This window comes from Typopeltis vanoorti, chromosome 3, assembly GCF_054136105.1.
Source record: "Typopeltis vanoorti isolate ZY-2024b chromosome 3, IOZ_Tvanoo_1.0, whole genome shotgun sequence".
Lineage (NCBI taxonomy): Eukaryota > Metazoa > Arthropoda > Arachnida > Uropygi > Thelyphonidae > Typopeltis > Typopeltis vanoorti.
Genome location: NC_143551.1, coordinates 104789501 through 104811060, shown reverse-complemented (window position 1 = coordinate 104811060; position 21560 = coordinate 104789501). Strand labels below are relative to the sequence as shown.

General features: G+C 36.3%; 1 protein-coding gene across 1 annotated transcript in view; it reads right to left on the bottom strand.

Moving 5' to 3' along the window:
* LOC150108438 (urocanate hydratase-like) overlaps positions 1-21560 on the bottom strand; it is a 286428-nt gene that overhangs the window by 83488 nt on the left and 181380 nt on the right. The window contains exons 11-14 of the mRNA XM_090415848.1: positions 16308-16378; positions 7524-7621; positions 163-238; positions 38-70 (exon numbers count right to left, since the gene is read on the bottom strand). Of these exons, the coding sequence (XP_090271974.1) occupies positions 38-70; positions 163-238; positions 7524-7621; positions 16308-16378 (278 nt within the window). The remainder of the gene's footprint in view (positions 1-37; positions 71-162; positions 239-7523; positions 7622-16307; positions 16379-21560) is intronic.

Below are 21560 nucleotides of genomic sequence, written 5' to 3'. Positions count from 1 at the left end.
TACACCTAATTAAGTATGATTATCTAATGTTACTTACCTAAATGGACCAAATCCTAAAGAGAATATATCTCTGAAAGAAAAAAAATTTAACTCAATCGAAATTGATATGATCAATGATAACAATTACTACAAAATTTTATATAACACCTACTAATAGCTTACCCAATTATGTCTTGAAGGTAAGAAGGGTATCGAAACTTCGAACATACAGAATTTTCTTTGACACTCAAATCAGCACCTATTTTTGTGGAGTTAAGTCATCAGCAATCTCATAAAAATAAAATTACACTAAAATCCATATCATATCATATACTCTTATATTGTAAAGTGTAATTAAGAAAAGAAATGGGAACAAGTTAAAGAGAAAATAAAGAAGATTGCAGAAGAAGAAATTGGATATGTAAGAGCTAAAAGAATAAAAAAAATCTTCGATAACTAATGAGATGATTTCTCTAATGGAAGAAAGAAGAAAATGGAAAAAATAAAGACACCCCAGAAGGGAAAATACAATACAGAACCCTGAATGACAGATTGAGAAGGGAAGCAGAAAGAAGTAGAGAAGATTGGCTTAAAAAACAATGTAATGAAATGGAAAATTATGAGGGAGTAGGAAGGTATGATCTTTTATATGAAAAAGCAAGAAGCATGAATCACAAGAGAAATGGAATTCGAGCTAGAGGCATAGAAAATACGAATGGAGAAATCATAACCGAAGAAGATAAAATCCTAATGAGATGGAAGGAATACATTGAAGATCTATATGACAAGGAAAATAGACCAAATTTGTTCCATTAGAAGATATAAAGAAGGTAAATGAAGATGATCTAGTCCCAGAGATTTTGAAGACAGAAGTAGAAATGGCCATTAAAGAACTAAAATGTGGAAAGGCAGAAGGAATAGATGAAATACCTGCAGAATTACTGAAACAACTTCAGAAGAAAGGAATTAAAGAAATAACCAAAATAATAAATTTAATTTATAACAAAGGAGAACCACCAAATGATTTTATGACCTTAATATTTATACCTATACCAAAGAAAAGTAATGCAGTGAACTGCAAGGATTTTAGAACAATAAGCCTCATTTCCCATACATCAAAAATACTTATGAGAATCTTAACACGAAGAATTGCATCTAAAGTGGAAGAATTTCTTGGAGAAGATCAGTTTGGTTTCAGGAAGGGTAGGGGAACAAGAGATGTGATGGACTGTTAAGAATAGTAAGTGAAAGAAGTCTAGAAGTGAATAACGAAGTTAACATCTGTTATATAGATTTTGAGAAAGCTTTTGACTATGTAAAATGGGATAAGATGGTGGAAGTAATGGAAAAGATTGGTATAGATTGGAAAGAGAGAAGGCTAATTATCTCACTATATATGGTACAAACTGCCATGGTGAGAGACATATATGGTACAACAGAACCAGGTATCATTGGACAAGGAGTAAGACAAGGCTGTTCTCTGTCACCAATTTTGTTCAACATGTATTCCGAAGCAATGCTCAAAGAAGTACTGGAGAATTTGGAAGAAGGAATAAAGATTGGAGGTAGACAGATATTTGCAATAAGATATGCAGATGACAAGGCATTACTATCAAAAATTGAAACAGGACTACATCTGTTGAACAGATTACTGGAATCCTGTATCAATTATGGAATGAAAATTAACATCCGAAAAACAAAGGTGATGAAAATAGCAAGGAAAGAAGCAAATATGGATATCAGAATAAATGGGGAAAAATTGAATCAAGTAAAGACATTTAAATATCTAGGAAGTGTTATTAGCAGTGATGGAAGACGTAAAAGTGACATAAAAGCAAGAATAGCGATGGGAAGAAATGCCTTTAATAGAAAACAGAATTTATTCAAAAGTAAAATGGATAGAAACCTAAAGAAAAGACTAATAAAATGTTATGTGTGGAGTGTTGCCCTCTATGCATCTGAAACTTGGACATTGAAGAAAGAAGAAATTAAGATTTTGGAAAGCTTTGAGATGTGGATTTGGAGAAGGATGGAAAAAACCAAATGGACAGATAAAATAACTAATGAAGAGGTCTTAAAAAGAGTAGAAGAAGAAAAAGTCTGTTAAGGAGGATAAAAAGAAGCAAGGGAAACTGGATCGGACATATTCTGAGAGGGAATGGAATCATCAGAGATGCCATTGAAGGAAAAATAGAAAAAGACCCAGAGGAAGAGTAAGGAAAACAATGCTAGATGATGCTCAATGGAGACAGGTACACAACCTTGAAAGAGAAGGCTCAGAACAGAAGAGAGAGCGGAAGGAAAGTTTCTGCTACTAAAAGAAGAACCTGTTCAATTGTAGAATACTAAAGAAGAAGAAGAATTAACTTTTATTTCATTAAACTTGATTACTGTGGTTATCGTGTAATTTATTATTTATAGTTATGCCGCAGGTACTTTTAAAGATTAGTATGCCTTTGTGTCAGACCCAATCAAATTCCTAAAATTGTCAAGAGCAACCACATGAGTTCCACCAATATCTTTACATGGTTTGTGTCCAAAGGTGTGTGTAAGGCTGACTTGGAGATCTGATGTGGAATAAAAGTTGAAAATAAATGTTGGTGATCACTAATCAGTTGGTGAGCTTCCAGGTAATGATTAAAGTCCCTGTTGTTTTTGAGGGATTGAAGTGAGGGCAACAGGATGATTCTTTGCTATTATTTATCATTTTTAGATGGGCTGGATCTAGGTTATTTCCAAGCTGTTTGTGAGATGAATATGATTGTCTGTATGGGTGTCTGTTGTTAATTCTGGAGTACAAACTTCAATAACAATGGGGAAGATGCTATCTTGATCAGTAGAACTGTTGGTATCTAGATTAATGCGAAAACATAAAACATGCAATGGACTGTTTATGATATTTGGGAGGTGATTTTTCTAGGTCATTTATACAAAAATTAGAGGTAAAGCCCCAGCAAATTCTGTTATTTACATCACAACACTAATCAGGACAATTTCTTAATTGTCCTCCATCAAAGCAATGAAGTTATTGGAAATGATACAGAGAACAGTGACTGACTAAGGTGAATATTGGGTTGAAGAGAAAATAGTTAATATCATCCACAGAACATGGCAGATGGGAGGAGAAGGAGGAAGAGCAATATGGTTGAGATACAAATCAGTGAGGGATTTGTATCAAATTAATATGGAAGTGATTTTTTCATAGAGCGAAAGAAGACAGATGCAGAAGAGGCAATCCCTGGAATTTGTATAGAGGAGTGTGAGCAACGGAGTGGGGAGTTGAGTTTTGTTTGGAAAGTGATAAGTTAATGGAATGCATTAAACAAAACTGTAATGAAACAATAAATAATAGTTGTAATTTTTTTTTCAACTTCATATCAAAAGACATGCACTGTATGCTACCATCTGTAGCATACAGTGCATGTCTTGCTTATGAAATCCATTTTTTTGTTGTTATTCTCTCTTTTAAACTGTCAGTACAAAGCTTTTGGTACTAGGCTAGTTTTCACCTGAAAAGTGTGTTAAATGTTTTTAAGGTGCAAGTAGTGACAAATGCATGAAATGTTGAATGTGAGTGAAATTTCAAATGAGGAAACAAATACGATAGTGTGGCTATAGTGATGTATGCTATGCAGAATGTGAGTAGGAATGGAGTTGCTAAAATGCAACTTGGAGTTGCAAGGTGTGTGTGTGTGCATGTGTGAGAGAGAGAGAGATATATAACGTGAAGGAAATTATAAACTGGAGGAGTCCTGCACAATGTTTTGATTGTATGGTAGTATTGAAGAAACAGGAAATTGCTGCATTTAGAAGCAGCTACTTTTGACATTTTTCATGGTTTTTATCATGGTTGCTGCTGGTATGTTTATCTTACAATATAAGAAAAAACTATATTCGAAATTTGTTAATACAGTTGAATGATGTGAACTAGAATTATACTACCCTCTCTCTCTCTCTCCCTTCCCTGTAGCCTAATCATTTTCTGCTTCATTTTAGTCTGAATATCCCAGGAGAACATTAGCACTGTAAGGTGTTCATACAAATGCAACTATAGAGCAGTTATTATGAAAAAAATTAGAAATCAACTTGAAGCAGTACCATGGCATCAGAAATTGCAAAAGAAGGATGTCAGCAATGTGTATGAGATACGTTGGATGAGTAGCATTATTGAACAAGCTGAAAAGATGTTTATTATGGAGAGAGTAAATATAAAGAGAGAATGGAAATGAGAATGGAAAAAGAAGGATATTCAGCAGGCTCATGAATAGTACAAAACACAGGCAAGAAGGTTCATCAGCATGACAAAAGGGGGATCAGCTGAAGAGGCCGAAGGAAATCCCAAAGAATTCATACATTATGCAGTGAATAAAAGAAACAATGATTATGGAAGGATAACTCTGATGAATGCTGATAGTAGGTGACAGAAGTAAAAGAAATAATTGAGTTACTGAATGTTCACTTTGTCAGGATGTTGCATGTGATAAATGTAAGAATATAAGTAGATGAACTGGAGTTATTTAGGATATCATGGAATTTTAACATGAATGCAGCAATTTGATCACATGGGATATCAGCTTGTGTTACAAGAATGCACATGAGAATTGGCAGTGTCTTTGACTGAACTGTTTAATATCTCACTGTTGGCAAGAAGATTACAAGAGAGAGAGAGAGAGAGAGGATAAAATAGTTCCATTATACAAAGGAGTCTCCAAGCTTACAGAATGACCAGCATCTCAGTATCCTAGGACTAATACTAATGTGGTGAAAAGCATTAAGGAATTGGTTGATAGGAATATGATATTCTATGGAGGGGGGGATAAGTATTGCTTTGTCATTTATGGAGCCAATGAGAATGGAAATGAAGCTTGCAGCATGGATAAGAGGGCAACTGAACTAATATCAAAGCGTGGCATATGACAGAGCAGAATTCCAGGGAATGCAAGTGACCTAGTTTGCAGCAGGACTGTATACTTGGACCAATGCTATTTAATCTGTATATTAACAATATAGGAATACTGAAGTGTTTGCTGATGATGCTAAGCAGGAAAGGAAAATAGTTAATAAAGATGATATTGAGATCCAGTACGATGATGTAAAATAAAGTAACAGTATGGGAAGAGGATAATGGTAATCAATTTAATATGGCAAAATACGAAGACAGGTATTTGAGATAAAAATATTGCAAACTGTATTTCACTGTTGGAATTGTATGGCAGAAAGTTGATGAGGCTTGGGTTGTTGTGGCAATGGTAGGCAGGGAATTGAAGTTCACTGATATTGCAAAAAAAAAAGTGTAGAAAAATTTAAAACACATTCTCAAGAATATACAGAGGTTATTATTCCTTTATAAGAGGAATGGATTCAAGAGGGATGTGTAGGAGAAACAGGGTGCACTATGTTGATGTATGTAGTGACATTCATTGACTCATATTTTCAGAATGGACTGTGCTTGAAGAAATTTGTTCAATGAAAACATGGACGTGAATAGTCAAGGAAACTAAATATATGGATAATTGCAGAAAAGTGTGGATGTTGCATAAGCACTTTATTCTACGTACCGGATATCTTGTCTGAACCTTCTCCATTTCCCTTTACAGAACTTAAGTTGCATCATCTGAACATAGTAGTCCAGATGATCTGAAGAGCATCCAAACTGACATGTTTGTAAAGAATATAACAACTTCCTTATCTGCGCATATTTCCATTCATGTAACATTTCACTAACCTCTAAAATTATACCTGTTATTATTATTATGTGACATCTCCAGGGAGCCCAAAGACTCATTGAGGGAGTGCGCCTATTCTATAACTCTCCATCTCCACCATTCAATCCACCAACTACAACGAACCACAACAACCTTCATCATCTACACAATGCCATCTACTGCCCCACCACCATCACCACTAGTATTTTCACAGACAATCACAAACATTCATGCCCACAGTGGGATTCGAACCCACAGCCTTTTGGCAGGGCTGATGTCTATCCATCAGCCCTGCCCTTTTATCCATAGACTTCAATAAGATGGCAGGATTCTGCACATTATATAGTCTGTAATGAACACAAATCTGCACTTTTCTCATGCCATGTGGTGAGCAAGTATAACAAGTTGTTATTTGTGGTTGTAGACTGCTTTGTCACTGAACGTATTCAAGGAAATGTATTTTAGTTGTTTTGGTATTGTAAATTAGGAGGCTTCCTTTGATTGAGTCCTTGTATTCTCAGAAGGTACACATAACATTAACAATAGTATGCCTTCTGACAGCCTATGAGCAGCACATTGGTATATTATATCTGGAGATTGTGTGTGTGTGTGTGTGTGTGTGTGTGTGTGTGTGTGTGTGTGTGTGTGTGTGTGTGTGTGTGTGTGTGTGTGTGTGTGTGTGTGTGTGTGTGTGTACGTGCATGCACTTTAATTCACAATATATAGTCAGCTCATTCACTCATTGATATTACTGTATTTGCTAGTGCATAAGATGCACCGGCCTATAAGACGCACCCCCTTTTTTTGTGCACATTTTTTAAGAAAAAAACTTTATAACTGAATATTATAATGAATTCACAGTATTTCAAATATAAAGTAATAAGTAGGTCTACTTTCAACAAATACTTAATCTAACTAGGAAAGAGTACCCACCTTTTAATCTTCTTCTCCAAAACCTAGAAATTCATCTCCAGAGCTAAATGAAGAGACACTTGAAACCTCTTCTAAATCAGAATCTGAGTCCTCATACAACAAATTGTCCTCTGTACCATCCAGTGCATTACTAATGCCGCACTTCTTAAATGATTTAACCACTGTCTCAGTTTTTCACAGCATCCCATGATGCTTTGACCCACTCACAAACTTGCAAAATGCTAGGCCTCTTCCTTCTTCCTGATGGCACAACCTCAAAATCTGAAGCCTGCATCCAGCAGTCTTCTGGATGCAGTGTTCCACTTCTCCTTCATAAACCCCTTAAATGGTTTATTAATACAGACATCTAAAGATTGAAGCTGACTAGTTGGACCTCCTGAAATTACAGCTGAGTTTTCAATTCCTTGGGTTTATTTTTAACATCTTCTGTTCTGTGAGCAGGAAACTGATCCCATACTGGCAGGGCAGGCTTCTTCAACAGTCTGCCAGAGCACCTAGACCAAATGTTATCTATCCATAACTGGAATACCAGAATGCATTCCAGTAACTGGAATAACTAATGTAACTGGAATGCTCTCACACACTGCAAGGAAGCAAGAAAGAAATCGCATAACTCGGAACAGAGAAAATTTCCAGAAATGAAAGTAATAAAAAACTGAATATCGGCGTATAAGACACACCCTGTTTTTCCGACCTATTTTCAAAGGAAAAAAGTGCGTCTTGTATGCCGGCAAATACAGTAATTATAATTAATAAATAACCTTCATGGTTTACAAAGAATCATTAAAAATTCAGCCAATCCTGCAACTTGATCCTCTTATAATTGCTTTAGTAAATCATTCTGTGTTTATATTTTAAATATGTAATAATGAACTAAACAGATGCAATTAACAAACAAATTTTTACCTGCTCTGTGTGCTTCTAAAAGGAAAGCATTACCATAATCCCAAAATGACATGCCATGAGAAGAAAGATAATTAATTGCTGCTACTTGTCTTTTCAAGCTAAAAAAAACCGTATACAATTATTATTATTACCATTCATTAGACCTCCATAGATACTCATCTCAGATACTTCCCACAATTACACACAATGATCATTGAGCAATGCTTTAAATTCATCCACCCAACACATTTGCAGGCAATGCATTCCACTTATAGTAGATTAGTAACTCCAAGTGAGCTAAGGATTTTTTTCTGTTTTTTATTAATTTTATATTTTTAATATTTTATTTATTTATTTTTTATATAATCCAGAAATCCTCCAACTAACAGGCTGTCAAAGTTCGAATCCTATTATGCACATGAATGGTTGCGACTGTCTTTAGGTGAGAGATGAACTTCATCCCTCTAGTGTGGGACTACTGCACTTTTTCAAGCCAGTCATAAGTGCAGCAGTCTCACACCAGGGGATGAAGTTCATCTCTCACCTAAAGACAATCATAACCATTCATTTCCATAATAGGATTCAAATTGACAGTCTGTTAGTTGGAGAGTGGAAAGTGCTAACTATTCAGCCAACCAACCAAGACAACTACTCTCCATTCAAAAAACCTGATCTTCACACTTATATAGCTTCTAGGGTTATTCTCTCGTTATATCCATCTCACTTCATTTTATGCAAAATCTCTTCCACATTAATATGGTGACAACCCCTTAGTAACTATGTCTCAATAGTTGTGGGGGGGGGGAATACTGTACTTAACATATGCTACTGACGGGAGTATTTGGAACAAAGGGGAGGAGTTTTTTTCACTGATTAATTCTTAAGCAAAAATTGTCATTAGTGAGACATGGCTGAAAAAAGATGATACATTTAGTATATTAGAAGCAAGGGATATAGTATTTTCAGGGAAGAATAGAGAGAGAGAGAGAACAGGATCGAAAGGAGAGGGGAATATTGTTATTGACAGTAAACGAACTGGAACCAAAAAGAGTACTCAGCAGAAGGCCAGTGAAGATGATGTGTTTGAGACTATATGGTGTGAGACAGATACCAAACAGGCCAAAATATATAGTTGGTTGCTGCTACAGGCCAGGGGATGCAATGATGGGGATGGTATGCATTGACAAATAATCTCAAGGAGAGGAGGACAAGTTAGTTATTATTATGGGAAGACTTCAAGTATGAGAACATACACTGGAAGAAAGGGGGGTAGGAAATGGAATTTATGCAGCTACTAAGAAATAATTTCCTGGGACAGCATGTAATAAAATGTTCATTCAGAGGTTTGAGAGTGCCAGATATATTAATTGCATCTGAGGACTTGTCTATAATCAATGTGACCACATTGGCACAAATGGGAAGAGGATTATGCACAGTGTTATCAGTCTACCATTTTCATCAACTAACATCATTCTTCATTCTACTTGCCAAATACTGAAAGAACTCTTTATAAATTTTCTTGGACACGATTTTCCAGTTGCTGCTCATATTGGTCAATTACATAGTAGCCTACTCTTTATATTCTTCATGTAACTAATTATTATCATTCATCTTATGATGCTTCTGTAATACATTCTTCTTAAAGAATGAATGAAAAATCTCTCTATTCAACCATTTTGCACTTGCTTATTTAACCTCCTGATCTTTGGAAATACATTCAGATATTGCTGGTGTGAAATAGTTGACCAGTGCCTAAGCATCATTGATCTAATTTCTAAAACCATAATCCATCATTACATGAGAAAACTTTATGTAGATTCCTAAACTCTTCACAATCATCAGTCTTGTAGTGTCACATATATCCTTTCCTCATATAAGTCCTCATATGGCTGGTCACTCAGGAGGCTATCTCAGGATTATTCTTTCTAAATGAAGTAGGGCTGGACATATTCACATCCTCTAATGATAAGACCAGATCTAAGAATCTTAATACAAATATTACATCTGCAACATACCATCTAAGGCAGTTTTCCCTCAGAAACTCAAGAAATTAATTTTCTTCTTCCTACATGCCAACTCCATTACAATCTATATTATAAATTTATGTTACAATTATGTAAAGTTAAGAGAATGAAAAAAAGGAGAGAGAATGGTTGAATCAGGGAAAGTGAGGGAATGGGAGAAAGTTGAGAGAGCACAGGAGCGAGGGAAAGTGAGAAGAGAGGAAGATAGATAAGTAAGTCGGAGAGCAAGGAGGGAGAATGTTTAAGGGGGGGGGAGTGAAGAGTTGAGCAAGGAATTAATAGGTCTGCAAGAGGCGTGATGCATGCAGATTCAATAATTATTGAATTTATTTAATTTGCCACAAATTATAATTTGTGGCAATTAGAATGTCAGATAAGTGCTTGTCTGGAGGAATAATAGAATGTGTGTATATGGCAATAAAGCAAGGTTAGAATGTAGATGATATGATAATCATGGTTGGTACAGACGATCTGAGAGGCAGGGTGAATTGGATGGCGAGAGCTTTTAGGTTATTGTTAAGAAATGTGCATGAAAGAAGTGTGAGAGGTAAGGTAATAAGTATTTTACCCAGTTAATACAGAACTACATGAGTAGAGCAGTAATAATGAATGCCATAATGGTGAAGAAATATTGAAAGAAAGGTCTCGAATATGTTGATGTTTGGAGTGCATCTGAAGATAGAAGAGAGAGTGTATACTAGAGAAAGACTGTATTTGAATATGGAGAGATTGTTATTCTCAGAGCAAGTGAGAATGTTAGAGCAGAAAAACTAGAGATTCCAGCGTGTATGGTAGCAGGGGTGGCCTCTTGTGGGGATAGTCAGATGGGAGCTGGAAGAATGTATAGTATATTGCAGAGTCAAGTAAAGTCTTGAGGGAATAATAATAGGTACAGAAATAGTGAGATGAATTGTGATATTTCTTTATACAAATGCCAGAAGTATCAGGGATAAAGGAAGTGAATTAGTGGCACTGATAGCCTCAGCCTGTTCTAAGATTTTTGGAATTGGTAAAACATTGTTGACTGAAGATGATGTCCTGACAGAAATAGAAGTACAACAGTATACCACATTTCAGCAAGAAATGGAGGACAAATGGAGTGGTGGTGTGTTACTTAGGATAAGAGATGAGTTGAGTCCTCTCAGAGGGGGAGAATTTGGAAGGATATGGCACTAATAGTTTTCAACATGTATTGTGTAAGCAAGAGCGTTATTTAGGGACAAGTTATTTAGGAGATATAAAGGATGATGAGCAGGAAATGTTTAGGCAGAACACTTTGATGAGTGCAAAGTGAATGATCATTATGAGAGATTTTAACTACAGCAGTATAAATTAGGCAGAGGAACAGTATACAGTAATGAGGGAATGGAATTTCTGAAATTCTTGACAGAAAAATATGTAATTCTCTCCTCCTCCCAGGAGGTGGGGGGGGCTAGCATCTTAGGCCACATCTGATCACTGGGATTTTGAAGAGGATAAGTTCGTCTTCGAAAGGATACAGAGGGGGGGGGATAACAAAAATAATATCAAGATTCTATTATGTTAGTTATAAGAATAGACTGAGGGCATGCAAACTACAGAGTTTGGTGGACAGAAGACAAAGGTGTGACATAACTAAGACATTTAAAGTATTGAGGAGCGTTTACAGGATTGATGCAGGGGGGGTATTTTTTTTTATATAGCAGAACAAGAGGAAGGAACAAGGACAAGAGGTCATCCCCGGAAGTTTCAAAAGGAGGTAGTGAGTAGGAAGGTGAGAAGTGGCTTTTGTAGCATGGAGGATGGTTGGACCATGGAATTAATTGCCTGATAGAATGATAGATGTATAAATGACCAATGGGTTACAGGGCGGTAAGATAAACCTTGATATGTCTAAGATTGGCCTCTCACTATGAGTCTTATGACTATGGCGTCCAGAATAATAATTATAATGATGATAATACTAATAATGTAAAACAATTTATATTATAATGATATAAACTATTATATAATTTTTATGTGAATCCCATATATGAATGGTTATAAAGATTTTATGCAGCTCTTATTTCAGAGTCTTATTCATCCATTTAACTAGCACAAATTTCTCTATATCATTTGAGTTATTCAGTCATAACAACCGTAAAGGATATTTTGGGAGTATAATTACAGTGTTAGCTTTATAGGCATTTAACTTCTTGATCATTCTGATATAGTATTATTATTACTTTTTTGCCATGAAGAGTTAAATTTATCTATATTATTTTGTTTAGTTCAGTTTACAATGATGAAAGATTTTTTCGTGGGGATGAAAGTATATACATGACAGATATATTTTTGTTTTCACTCTTATTTTACCCAACTATGGGAAAGCCTGGTTAGCTGGATGGATAGCATACTTGCTCTTCAACCAACAGAATGTGGGTTCATATCCAATGGTGGCATGTTAGATGTTTGTAAAAGGTTTAGGTAGTAGATGTGATGTCATCACTTTGTTTATTAGAGGTTTGAAGTGGCTTTGAAAGCTGTCTGGTCTCAATGACAGAGTTTTCAGATTATCTACCCCCCCCCCACACACACACAATATCATCAATGCTAATATACTATAGGCTATCAGCCTTTCATGGACAGGATTCACAAAAAAAGTGAATTATCTTTACATCTAGACTATTTTACTTTTAGAGAAGCTGACATCAATGTGCCCTTCAAATTCTATAATGCACAACACATTACCATGTCATGTATAATGCATGTATTATGATGAGGATCATTACCAAGACCAGCTGATTTGCAGAATGTAAAATTTGTTCAAAAGTCTGTTACTAGGATCCCAGATATATAAAGTTCAGCAGAACCCTAATCAATGTTCTCTGAATCACATGAGTAATCAGAAAAGTTTTCACATTTGTTCTATCTGGATTACTGCAGAAAACTATGTTTCTATGGTTCTGTGTTGGACAGCACTGCATCAAACCTTAGTCATCCTCAGTGGTAGGGCAGGATTTTGCTCCCATCCATAGTAAGCATCCTCTTGATAATCTTTATTTTAAAAAAAATACAGAGGGTTCCAGAAACCATGAATGAACTAAAAAGATCACTCTAAACCTGAACCATGCAATGATACTCTGCTTCAGTTTCACCAGACAACAGTCTGCTGAACCTCTATTTAATGGCTAGAACTAAACTTGGCTCAGCCAGTGACAGTAGGAACTTACTCTATTCTTAGGTTAAGAACTCGGAGCAATCAGTGACTGGGTATAACTGATCAGAGCATGTTTGCAAATACTCCAGCCCTATGAAAAAAATAATAAAATAAAATAAAAATAAGACCATTTAAGAAAAACAGAAATAATCTTCACTGATTAACTCTTTCTTAAAATGAACAAAAAGAAATGAGGTCTCATCAGTGGGAGGTTTTTGAAAAAGTCTAAAGGAGTCCCAAAAACTTTAAAAAATCACTTTAGAACACACCACTCTAAACTTGGATCACTCCAAGATGTTTAGCACTGGTTCCACTAAACAACATTATGCCAAACCTTATCTGCATTCAGCAACAGAAAAAAACCTACTATCACCATCACAATGGCAAACATTGGCTCTAGTTATCAGTGGCCATCAAAAACCTACTCCATTCTGTGGTAAAAAAAAAAGTATAGAGGATTAAATTCCCAAAAACTATATTTGATATAAAAATCACTAAAGCCTTACTCTAAACCTGGATTATTCCAGGATGCTTTGGTTCTTCCAAACAACAATAACAAACCGTAGCTGTTTGGAATGACAGGATTTTGCCTTTATCTCTAACCACCAGTGGCCGGCAGGAACTTATGCTACTCTTATAGTAAACACCCTTCTAGTGGATGGCTCCTAGTGCAGTTTCATCACTGAAACTAGACTCACAATTGAGAGATAAACAGTGACAGAAGGTACATTACCATGTTGAAGTAGCAATAGAGTATATTTTCATAACATCACAAGATTCTGGATCAGAGAAGGCTGCAGCAAGTTTTTTCATTGTGAAAAAAAGTAAATTATACTTGATGAGCATGAGCAAAGGGTAAGCTGATGTGAAGCCAACTGCTCTAATAGCTATAAGGAATTGACAATGTATATAAGAATATAAATTAAATTATACTTTAATAAATATTTCCGATATTTCAGCAACGTCATGTTGCCACCTTCAAAAGGAACTTACAAAAAAGACACGTGCATGTAGACACTACAACACAGTAACTGGTCTTCCTTTTGAAGATGGCAACGTGATGTTGCCAAAATATCGGAAATATTTATTAAAGTATAATTTAATTTATATTCTTATATACGTTGTCAATTCCTTAAGTGATTTAGTAATGCATAACCAATGCATAAGCTTGTCTACGAGAATTACCATCATCCACGGAGATTCCATCGCACGGAAGGCCTGCCAATACGGTAAAATGAAGTTAAAGTTATCAAGACAACTACATCGTCTGACGTTCCTAAAATGCTGCCGGGATAATCAAGTAATCTCAAATTGTGTAAAATTCAAGCACCATGTCAGCTACGCTTTGCTTCGGGAACAAATTGCCGCCAAGCAGTTTCTCTTAGCTGACATGCACTTGAAGAAGAGCTTTAGTGCACTTTAAATCATGAGCTTTGGTCAATTTTACATGACGTCTCGTGTACCGCAGCAGACAAAGAATTTGTCTGCTGCGGTACACGAATTTAATATCGAAAAATTAAAAAAGAACTCTACCATCAGTCCAAAACTTCCTGCCAACACCGTAATCAACCTTTCGTCAGTCACCCTGAAGCCTGAAGCACTCAACGTGCTTTCATGTGGCCACAACTTCGGCATTGCTCCCAAAAAAATACCTAGTGAGGATATTATGATCCAGATCGAATGCAGAATCTGCCACCTTCCAAATCAAATTGCCAACAGTGTAAGACTGGATGTAGCTTGTGTCCTCTCCAAAGCAAGACCACCAAAAACCAACATATCCAATAAGGAGTATAAAGCTCTGCAGGAAATGAGGAATAATAAAGAAATAGTTATCACCAAAGCGGATAAGGGAAATGCAACTGTAGTACTTAACCAAACGGACTACACAGGTAAGCTTAAAGCTCTTCGGGCTACTTACCTCCCTATCCAATACAATCCCACCAACTCACAAATCGGAAAACTTCACAGGCTCCTTAAGAAGGTCACTTCTTGGCCTGCAGAAGTTATTAACAGATTAAAACTGTTTAACTCTATACTCCCCGTATTTATGGAATTCCAAAAATACATAAAGAAAATGTGCCATTATGTCCCATAGTGGATGGAATTGATTCCCCCACATGAAAATTAGCTAAACATTTGGCCAAAGCACTCACACACTATACTGGCAACACATCATCACACATAAAAACACTCAGCCCACATCAAAGCCAGCATAGAAAACCTTACACTCCAACATACTGACATAATGGTCAGCTTTGACGTCTCCTCCTTATTCACAAATGTCCCACTCAAGGAAACTTTAGAGCTAATCCAAGCTAAATTTCCTCCTCAATATATCAGCCCTAATTCAGTTCACAATGAACTCCAGCTATTTTATTTGGCAGGGAAAATTCTACAAACAAATAGAATTTGTTTGTAGAATTGGCCCTTGGCCAATTTCTTTATGGAGACCTTTGAAGAAAAAGCCTTAGCCTCTTCCCCACAAAAACCAACCTGATGATGTGCTCACTATTTGGCCACACGGCTCTGATACACTCCTCTCCTTCTTAACATACTTAAACAACCAACACCCCAGAATCAAGTTCATTTTGGATAAAGAGGAAAACAACAGCCTCCCTTTCCTAGACATACTAGTCACCTGCCAGCCTGATGGAACCTTGGTTTTCTCAGTTTATAGAAAACCCACCCATACAGGCAGGTACATTCACCAACAATCCCCCCCCCTCACAACAATATGGAGTGGTGAAAACACTATACAACAGGGCTAAACTAATCTGTTCAAATGACAACAAGGATTACTTCAGAACAAGATTTACTCTAAATCCATCACCATTCTCTACATCTGAGGCACCTCAGAAAAAATTACCAAAATTTAAAAAAAACATGACTTGACCTCCTGTTACAGACCATACAGAAATTTGGCATCCCTTATCCACCTCACTAAAGACCAACCACTTCCCCTAGATCTACCTGGCGTATACCAGGTCCCTTGAAGCTGTAAACTGTCTTACTTTGGTCAAACAGGCAGGACAGCGAATATCAGAATTTTGGAACACAAGGACTACATCTGGTTTCACAAGTACAGCCACTCGGGTCTTGCAGACCATGCTCTGGAAAAAGAGGAAAACAACAGCCTCACGCGACATAATACGGTGGAAGAAAGCTACAATAATACACCATAGCAAGTTCAAATTTGCAAGACTATTCATGGAATCAGCCTCAGCTCTAAGAAACTCTCCAAACTTCAACAAATTTGGTTGCATGAAACTGCCCCATATTTGGGAGGCTTACATCAGGAGACCTTCAGCCCAACGGCCAAGAACACTGTATAGCCTGCTAGGGGGGGGGGACCACCAGGACTTTTAGGAGAACAATAGCTTCCTCATTTCATTCTCAATTACTGTGTTGTAGTGCCTTGCACATGCCTTTTTTGTAAGTTCCTTTTGAAGATGGCAACGTGACGTTGCCGAAATATCGGAAATATTTATTAAAGTATAATTTAATTTATATTCTTATATACGTGGTCAATTCATAAGTGATTTAGTAATGCATAACCAAAGTATAAACTTGTCTATGAGAATTACCATCATATAAGAAAGTCACCTTGTTTTAACTAAGGTTTTAAATGTAGTAGGATCTGTGATCATCATTTTGTCTGCTTCTTCAAATGTTAACTGCAATAAAATAAAAGGAAAAAATAAATAAATTATTTCTTGTTATCTTAAAACATTTTATCATAAAATCTGAAATACTTTTGTCATTATAACTGAATGATACTAATAAAACATAGTATTATTATGATCGTATATTATTATCAGCACTATATCACCAATACAGTGCATTAACTTTCTCCAATCTTTAGAGGCAAGCTTTAGAATTATTTCTAAAAACTATAGCATGGAGATCCCAAATCTGGGGCAAGCATATTCACTCAGAAAATGTAAATTTCAAAGTCTTTCACTCTTTGAAGAAGTGGACAGACAACACCTCCACAAATACCGACCTCACCATCTTAACCATAAACATAAGAAACATTAAGAAACATTGATTTGCATTGATAACACTGCTGGACAATACTTTGACAAACATAGACATACTAATCCTGACCGAAGTTGCAATAAATGACACAGATGCTAATGCATATAACATTAATAACAACCAGTCTTACACCTTATATAGACCAAACAAAAGAGGAGACAGCATCATGACATTTATCAAAGAGAAATGCAGCATGGCAGAAAGACAAACTCATTTCAAACATGCAGCAACACTAAATTTGGAAATCACGAATACTGACAGATATATCTTCAAATACATGATAAAGATAATATGCAGACCTCCAGATAACAATCCACTCAGCTTCCTGCATGCATTAGAAGCATGGCTGAGCAGCATTGAAATCCATATAACACATTAGTGCATCCTAATAGAAGATATTAATATAAATACTCTTGACCATGCTTCCTCAACCACTAATACATACTTTAACATACTAAGTCAGTACAACATGAGGTGATTACCTGGGTGGTTGCCAGCAGTGTGAGAACCTCTGTAAGAAAAGGATATATGTGGAACTACAAGGGGGGAGGGGTTGATTATGAAGAGCTCAGGAGACAGCTTGCAGGTGTAGCATGCAATGAGGAGTTAGCTGGAAAAGAGAACAATGCGGCTTGGAGGATTTTCCAAAACTATCTAGTAGATGCAATGTCTAAATGTATTCCTAGGGTGAGAAGATTAAATAAGTAGGTGTGAAATGGATGAATAAAGAGATTAAGCATGTGATACAGAGAAAAAGGGCATTATGGAGGCAGCATAAGAGAAGTGGAAATAACCAATTCCACGAGGACTACAAAGAATAGGCAAAGGGGTTGACTTGGTTGGGGAGGGTAACTAAAGAGAGGTATGAACAGCAGTTAGCTAATGAAGCCAGAAAGAATCCTAAGCAGTTCTTTCGCTATGTAGCCAGAAAAAGAAAGAATGATTATGGAAGGATGACACTGATTGGAGAGAATGGTATAAAGACAGCTGTTGTAGATGGTGTGGTGATACTTAATGAGCAGTTCTTAATGAGTAATAATAATGGAGATACCTAATGAGCAGTATCTCCATTATTATTACTCATTAAGAATTGCTCATTACGTATCACCACACCTTCTGCAACAGCTGTCTTTATACCATTCTCTCCAATCAATGTCATCCTTCCATAAAGAATATCTATCAAAAGATAGATATTCTTTATGGGATGCAGAATTTATGCTTGGTGAAGATATATTGTCGGAGGTGGAGGAAATAAGAGAACTTGGGGTGATAGTGGATAAGGACCTGAAATTTAGGGGACACATAGCCAAAATTGTGAAGACAACACAAAGGCTTCTGGAAATGATGCAGAGGACACTGACTTGTAGAAGTAAGGAGATTCTTGTTCCATTGTATAAGGCTTTGATTAGGCCACACATGGACTATTGTGCCCAGATTTGGTCACCTGGTTTTCAGAAGGATGGAGAGATGTTGGAGAGGGTCCAGAGGAGACTGACTAAGGTAGTTTCTAACCTCTGGAATGTCGAGTATGAAGAAAGATTGAGAAGATGCAACTTGCAGAGTCTTGTGGACAGGAAGCAGGATATATGATAGAGACCTACAAGTTATTAAGGGGTTGTTATAGGATCAATGCTGGAGAGGTTCTACAGAAAATAGTGGGAGATCAGGGGAGAACCAGAGGTCATCCCTGGAAGCTGTATAAGGAGGGTGTGAGTAGGGGAGTGAGAAGCAGGTGTTTTTCATGCAGAGTTGTGAATGATTGGAATGCCTTGCCTGAGAGTGTGGTGTCTGCAGAGAATTTGAGTGTGTTTAAAGCACAGCATGATGAGCTGTGTGTTTGATAAAAGGACCTCCATGGGGTTTTGGGCGATAATAATAATAAACTCTACCATGAACTCCCCAGCAATACTCAATAATTCACTAATATAATCATGTATTGATCATATCAACAATACGAGCTCCTATCAATATGTTTTATAATGCCTCCATAACACAATTGGAAATATGATGGTAAATTTTGTCTCTTAATTGGAAAAGGCCTGAGTTTGATTCTTGTTGTGATGACAGGAATCTTTATATGAGCTTATTCAGTTGAAGGTGAGTTAGTTGATCTCATACGGTGGTAGAAGAGTTCCCCCCACTCCTGGATACTTGAGTCTTTCGTCCTGCGTACAGGCAAATTGGCCATGAGAACACATAATTTACACACAAAAATATTGTTCGTGGTGGTAGATGGTGTTGATGGTAGTTGTGTAGTAAGAGAATTAAGTAGTAGTAGAGAAAGACAGTATGATGTTTGTAGCGAGTGGAGTAGAATGCCCTACTGCAATGAGTCACTGGATTCCTAGGAGGTGTCACATAATAATGATAATATAACTTATCAGTAATTAACACCAAAATCTCCGATCTCCCCACTCCTGGATACTTGAGTCTTTCGTCCTGCGTACAGGCAAATTGGCCATGAGAACACATAATTTACACACAAAAATATTGTTCGTGGTGGTAGATGGTGTTGATGGTAGTTGTGTAGTAAGAGAATTAAGTAGTAGTAGAGAAAGACAGTGTGATGTTTGTAGCGAGTGGAGTAGAATGCCCTACTGCAATGAGTCACTGGATTCCTAGGAGGTGTCACATAATAATGATAATATAACTTATCAGTAATTAACACCAAAATCTCCGATCACTATATCATTTTAGTTTCATTCCAATATGACATTTCCTCCTCTCTCCAACACCACAAAATTCTACCAGACAATTCTAACTCTGCTATCATAGTAAATAGCATTGCTGATAACCTTATAAAAAATACAGATTGGAAAACAGAAAATGAATGATCCTGTAATTTATACGAGCACTTCCAACTCATGTTCATAGACATATACAAAAAAGCAATAAAGCCTACACAAACGAGTTGGCAAACAGACAATAACCCATGGATAAACAATGACACTCTAAACAGTATTATAGTAAAAGAAAATCTATGTAAAAGACAAAAAAAGTCACCTGGCTATAATTCTACAAACATTATACAAAAACATAAATCAACTAAAACAAAAATTTGTAGGGTAAAAAGATGCTACTTTAAAAAAATTACCGAATATAATGCTAATGGGAAGCAAACATGGGCTACATTTAATGAATTACTAACTCAAAAAAAGAAATAAATCCTATATTTTTGAGATGTTAACATGATATTCGACACTGGTCATTATTATTCCATGGTATTATTCCACAACTAAAAGCTGCAATAATTATACTGATTTACAAACAAGACAAAAGAAATGACACACAGAACTACAGACCAATTGCTAACCTACTAGTCATCTCCAAAATTCTTGAAAAAAATAACACACACTAGACAGAATTATTAACTGTACAAGGTTATCTCACAAAACCAATATACAGCTTCCAGAAAACAAAAAAAAAAGCACCAGCACTTTATTTAGAAGATATTACCAATGCCACAACCAAAGCTCTTGATAAAAATAAATATGCTGATAAATATGCTTGATAAAAATAAATATGCTAAATATGTCCTTATATTTCTCAACTTAACCAAAGCTTTTGACACACTCAAACACAACAAACTGCTGACAAAACTACTGTCTGACCACAGATGAGAAAACTGTAGTTGGAAGAGTGTCAAGAAGAGTCAATTCATTTTGAAGGGGAGAAAGTTATAAGGGATATATGAGTTCATCACCAACACATGAGATGACGTGTTTTATATGTAAAATTTTCCAATTGTTTTTCCAAAAGCAAAAATAGTTGCCACTTTAAAACCTAGAATGTTCATAAAGGAAAATCTAATTTTCCAGTGTGTAATAAACTCATCCTACGAAACGGATTGATTACCCTATTATCAGAATGGATTTGCCTTCTGCCATGCACAGAAGCGTCGAGGGTTCTCCCATCTGTGGGCAAACAGCATACTCAATCAGAACAAGAGGAATGCTGCATAACTGGTTCAGGAACTCTCTTGCAAACAGAACACAAGTAGCAAAAATAGGCAAAAATTACAACCGACATATACAGATAAGACACAGAGTTCCACATGTCATATTACCACCTACTTTGTTTAACACATATGTTAACAACATTCACAACTTAGTCACACGAAGTGAAATATATCAATATGCAGACGACACTGCACTACAAGCAATCCACACAGACATCAACACTGCTCTCTCCAAAGCACAAGACCTAAATGAAATCACAACTTAATTCTACCAAAATTCAATTATAATGAACAGCACCAAAACACAGGCATTAATTTATGTAGAACCCAAGAATCATGTTCCCTGCACCACTCATACTATACTGTCACACATACCATTGCAATTAACATAAACAGCTTCCACTGTCCCAAAATCACACCTGTAACACATGGGAAAATAACTTGGCCTTATTTCTAGACTGCCACCTGAAGTGGACAAAACATATAGAATACCTACATACCAAAACTATGCATCAATGCAGCAAAACTCTCCCAAGTCATGTAAAACCTCTCCAACGTTGATCCTATAACAAACCCTTACTAACTTGTAGGTCTTCATCATATCACCCCCTCTTCTTCCTATGCACTAGACACTGTGAATTGCATCTTCTCAACCTTTTCTCATATTTGACATTCCAGAGATCAGAAACTACCTTAGTAAGTTGCCTCTGGACCCTTTCCAACATCTCTTCGGCCTTTTGAAAACCAGGTGACCAAATTTGGACACAGTAATCCATGTGTGACCTAATCAAAGCCTTATACAATAGAACAAGAATCTCCTTACTTCTAGAAGTCAGTGTCCTCCACATCATTCCCAGAAT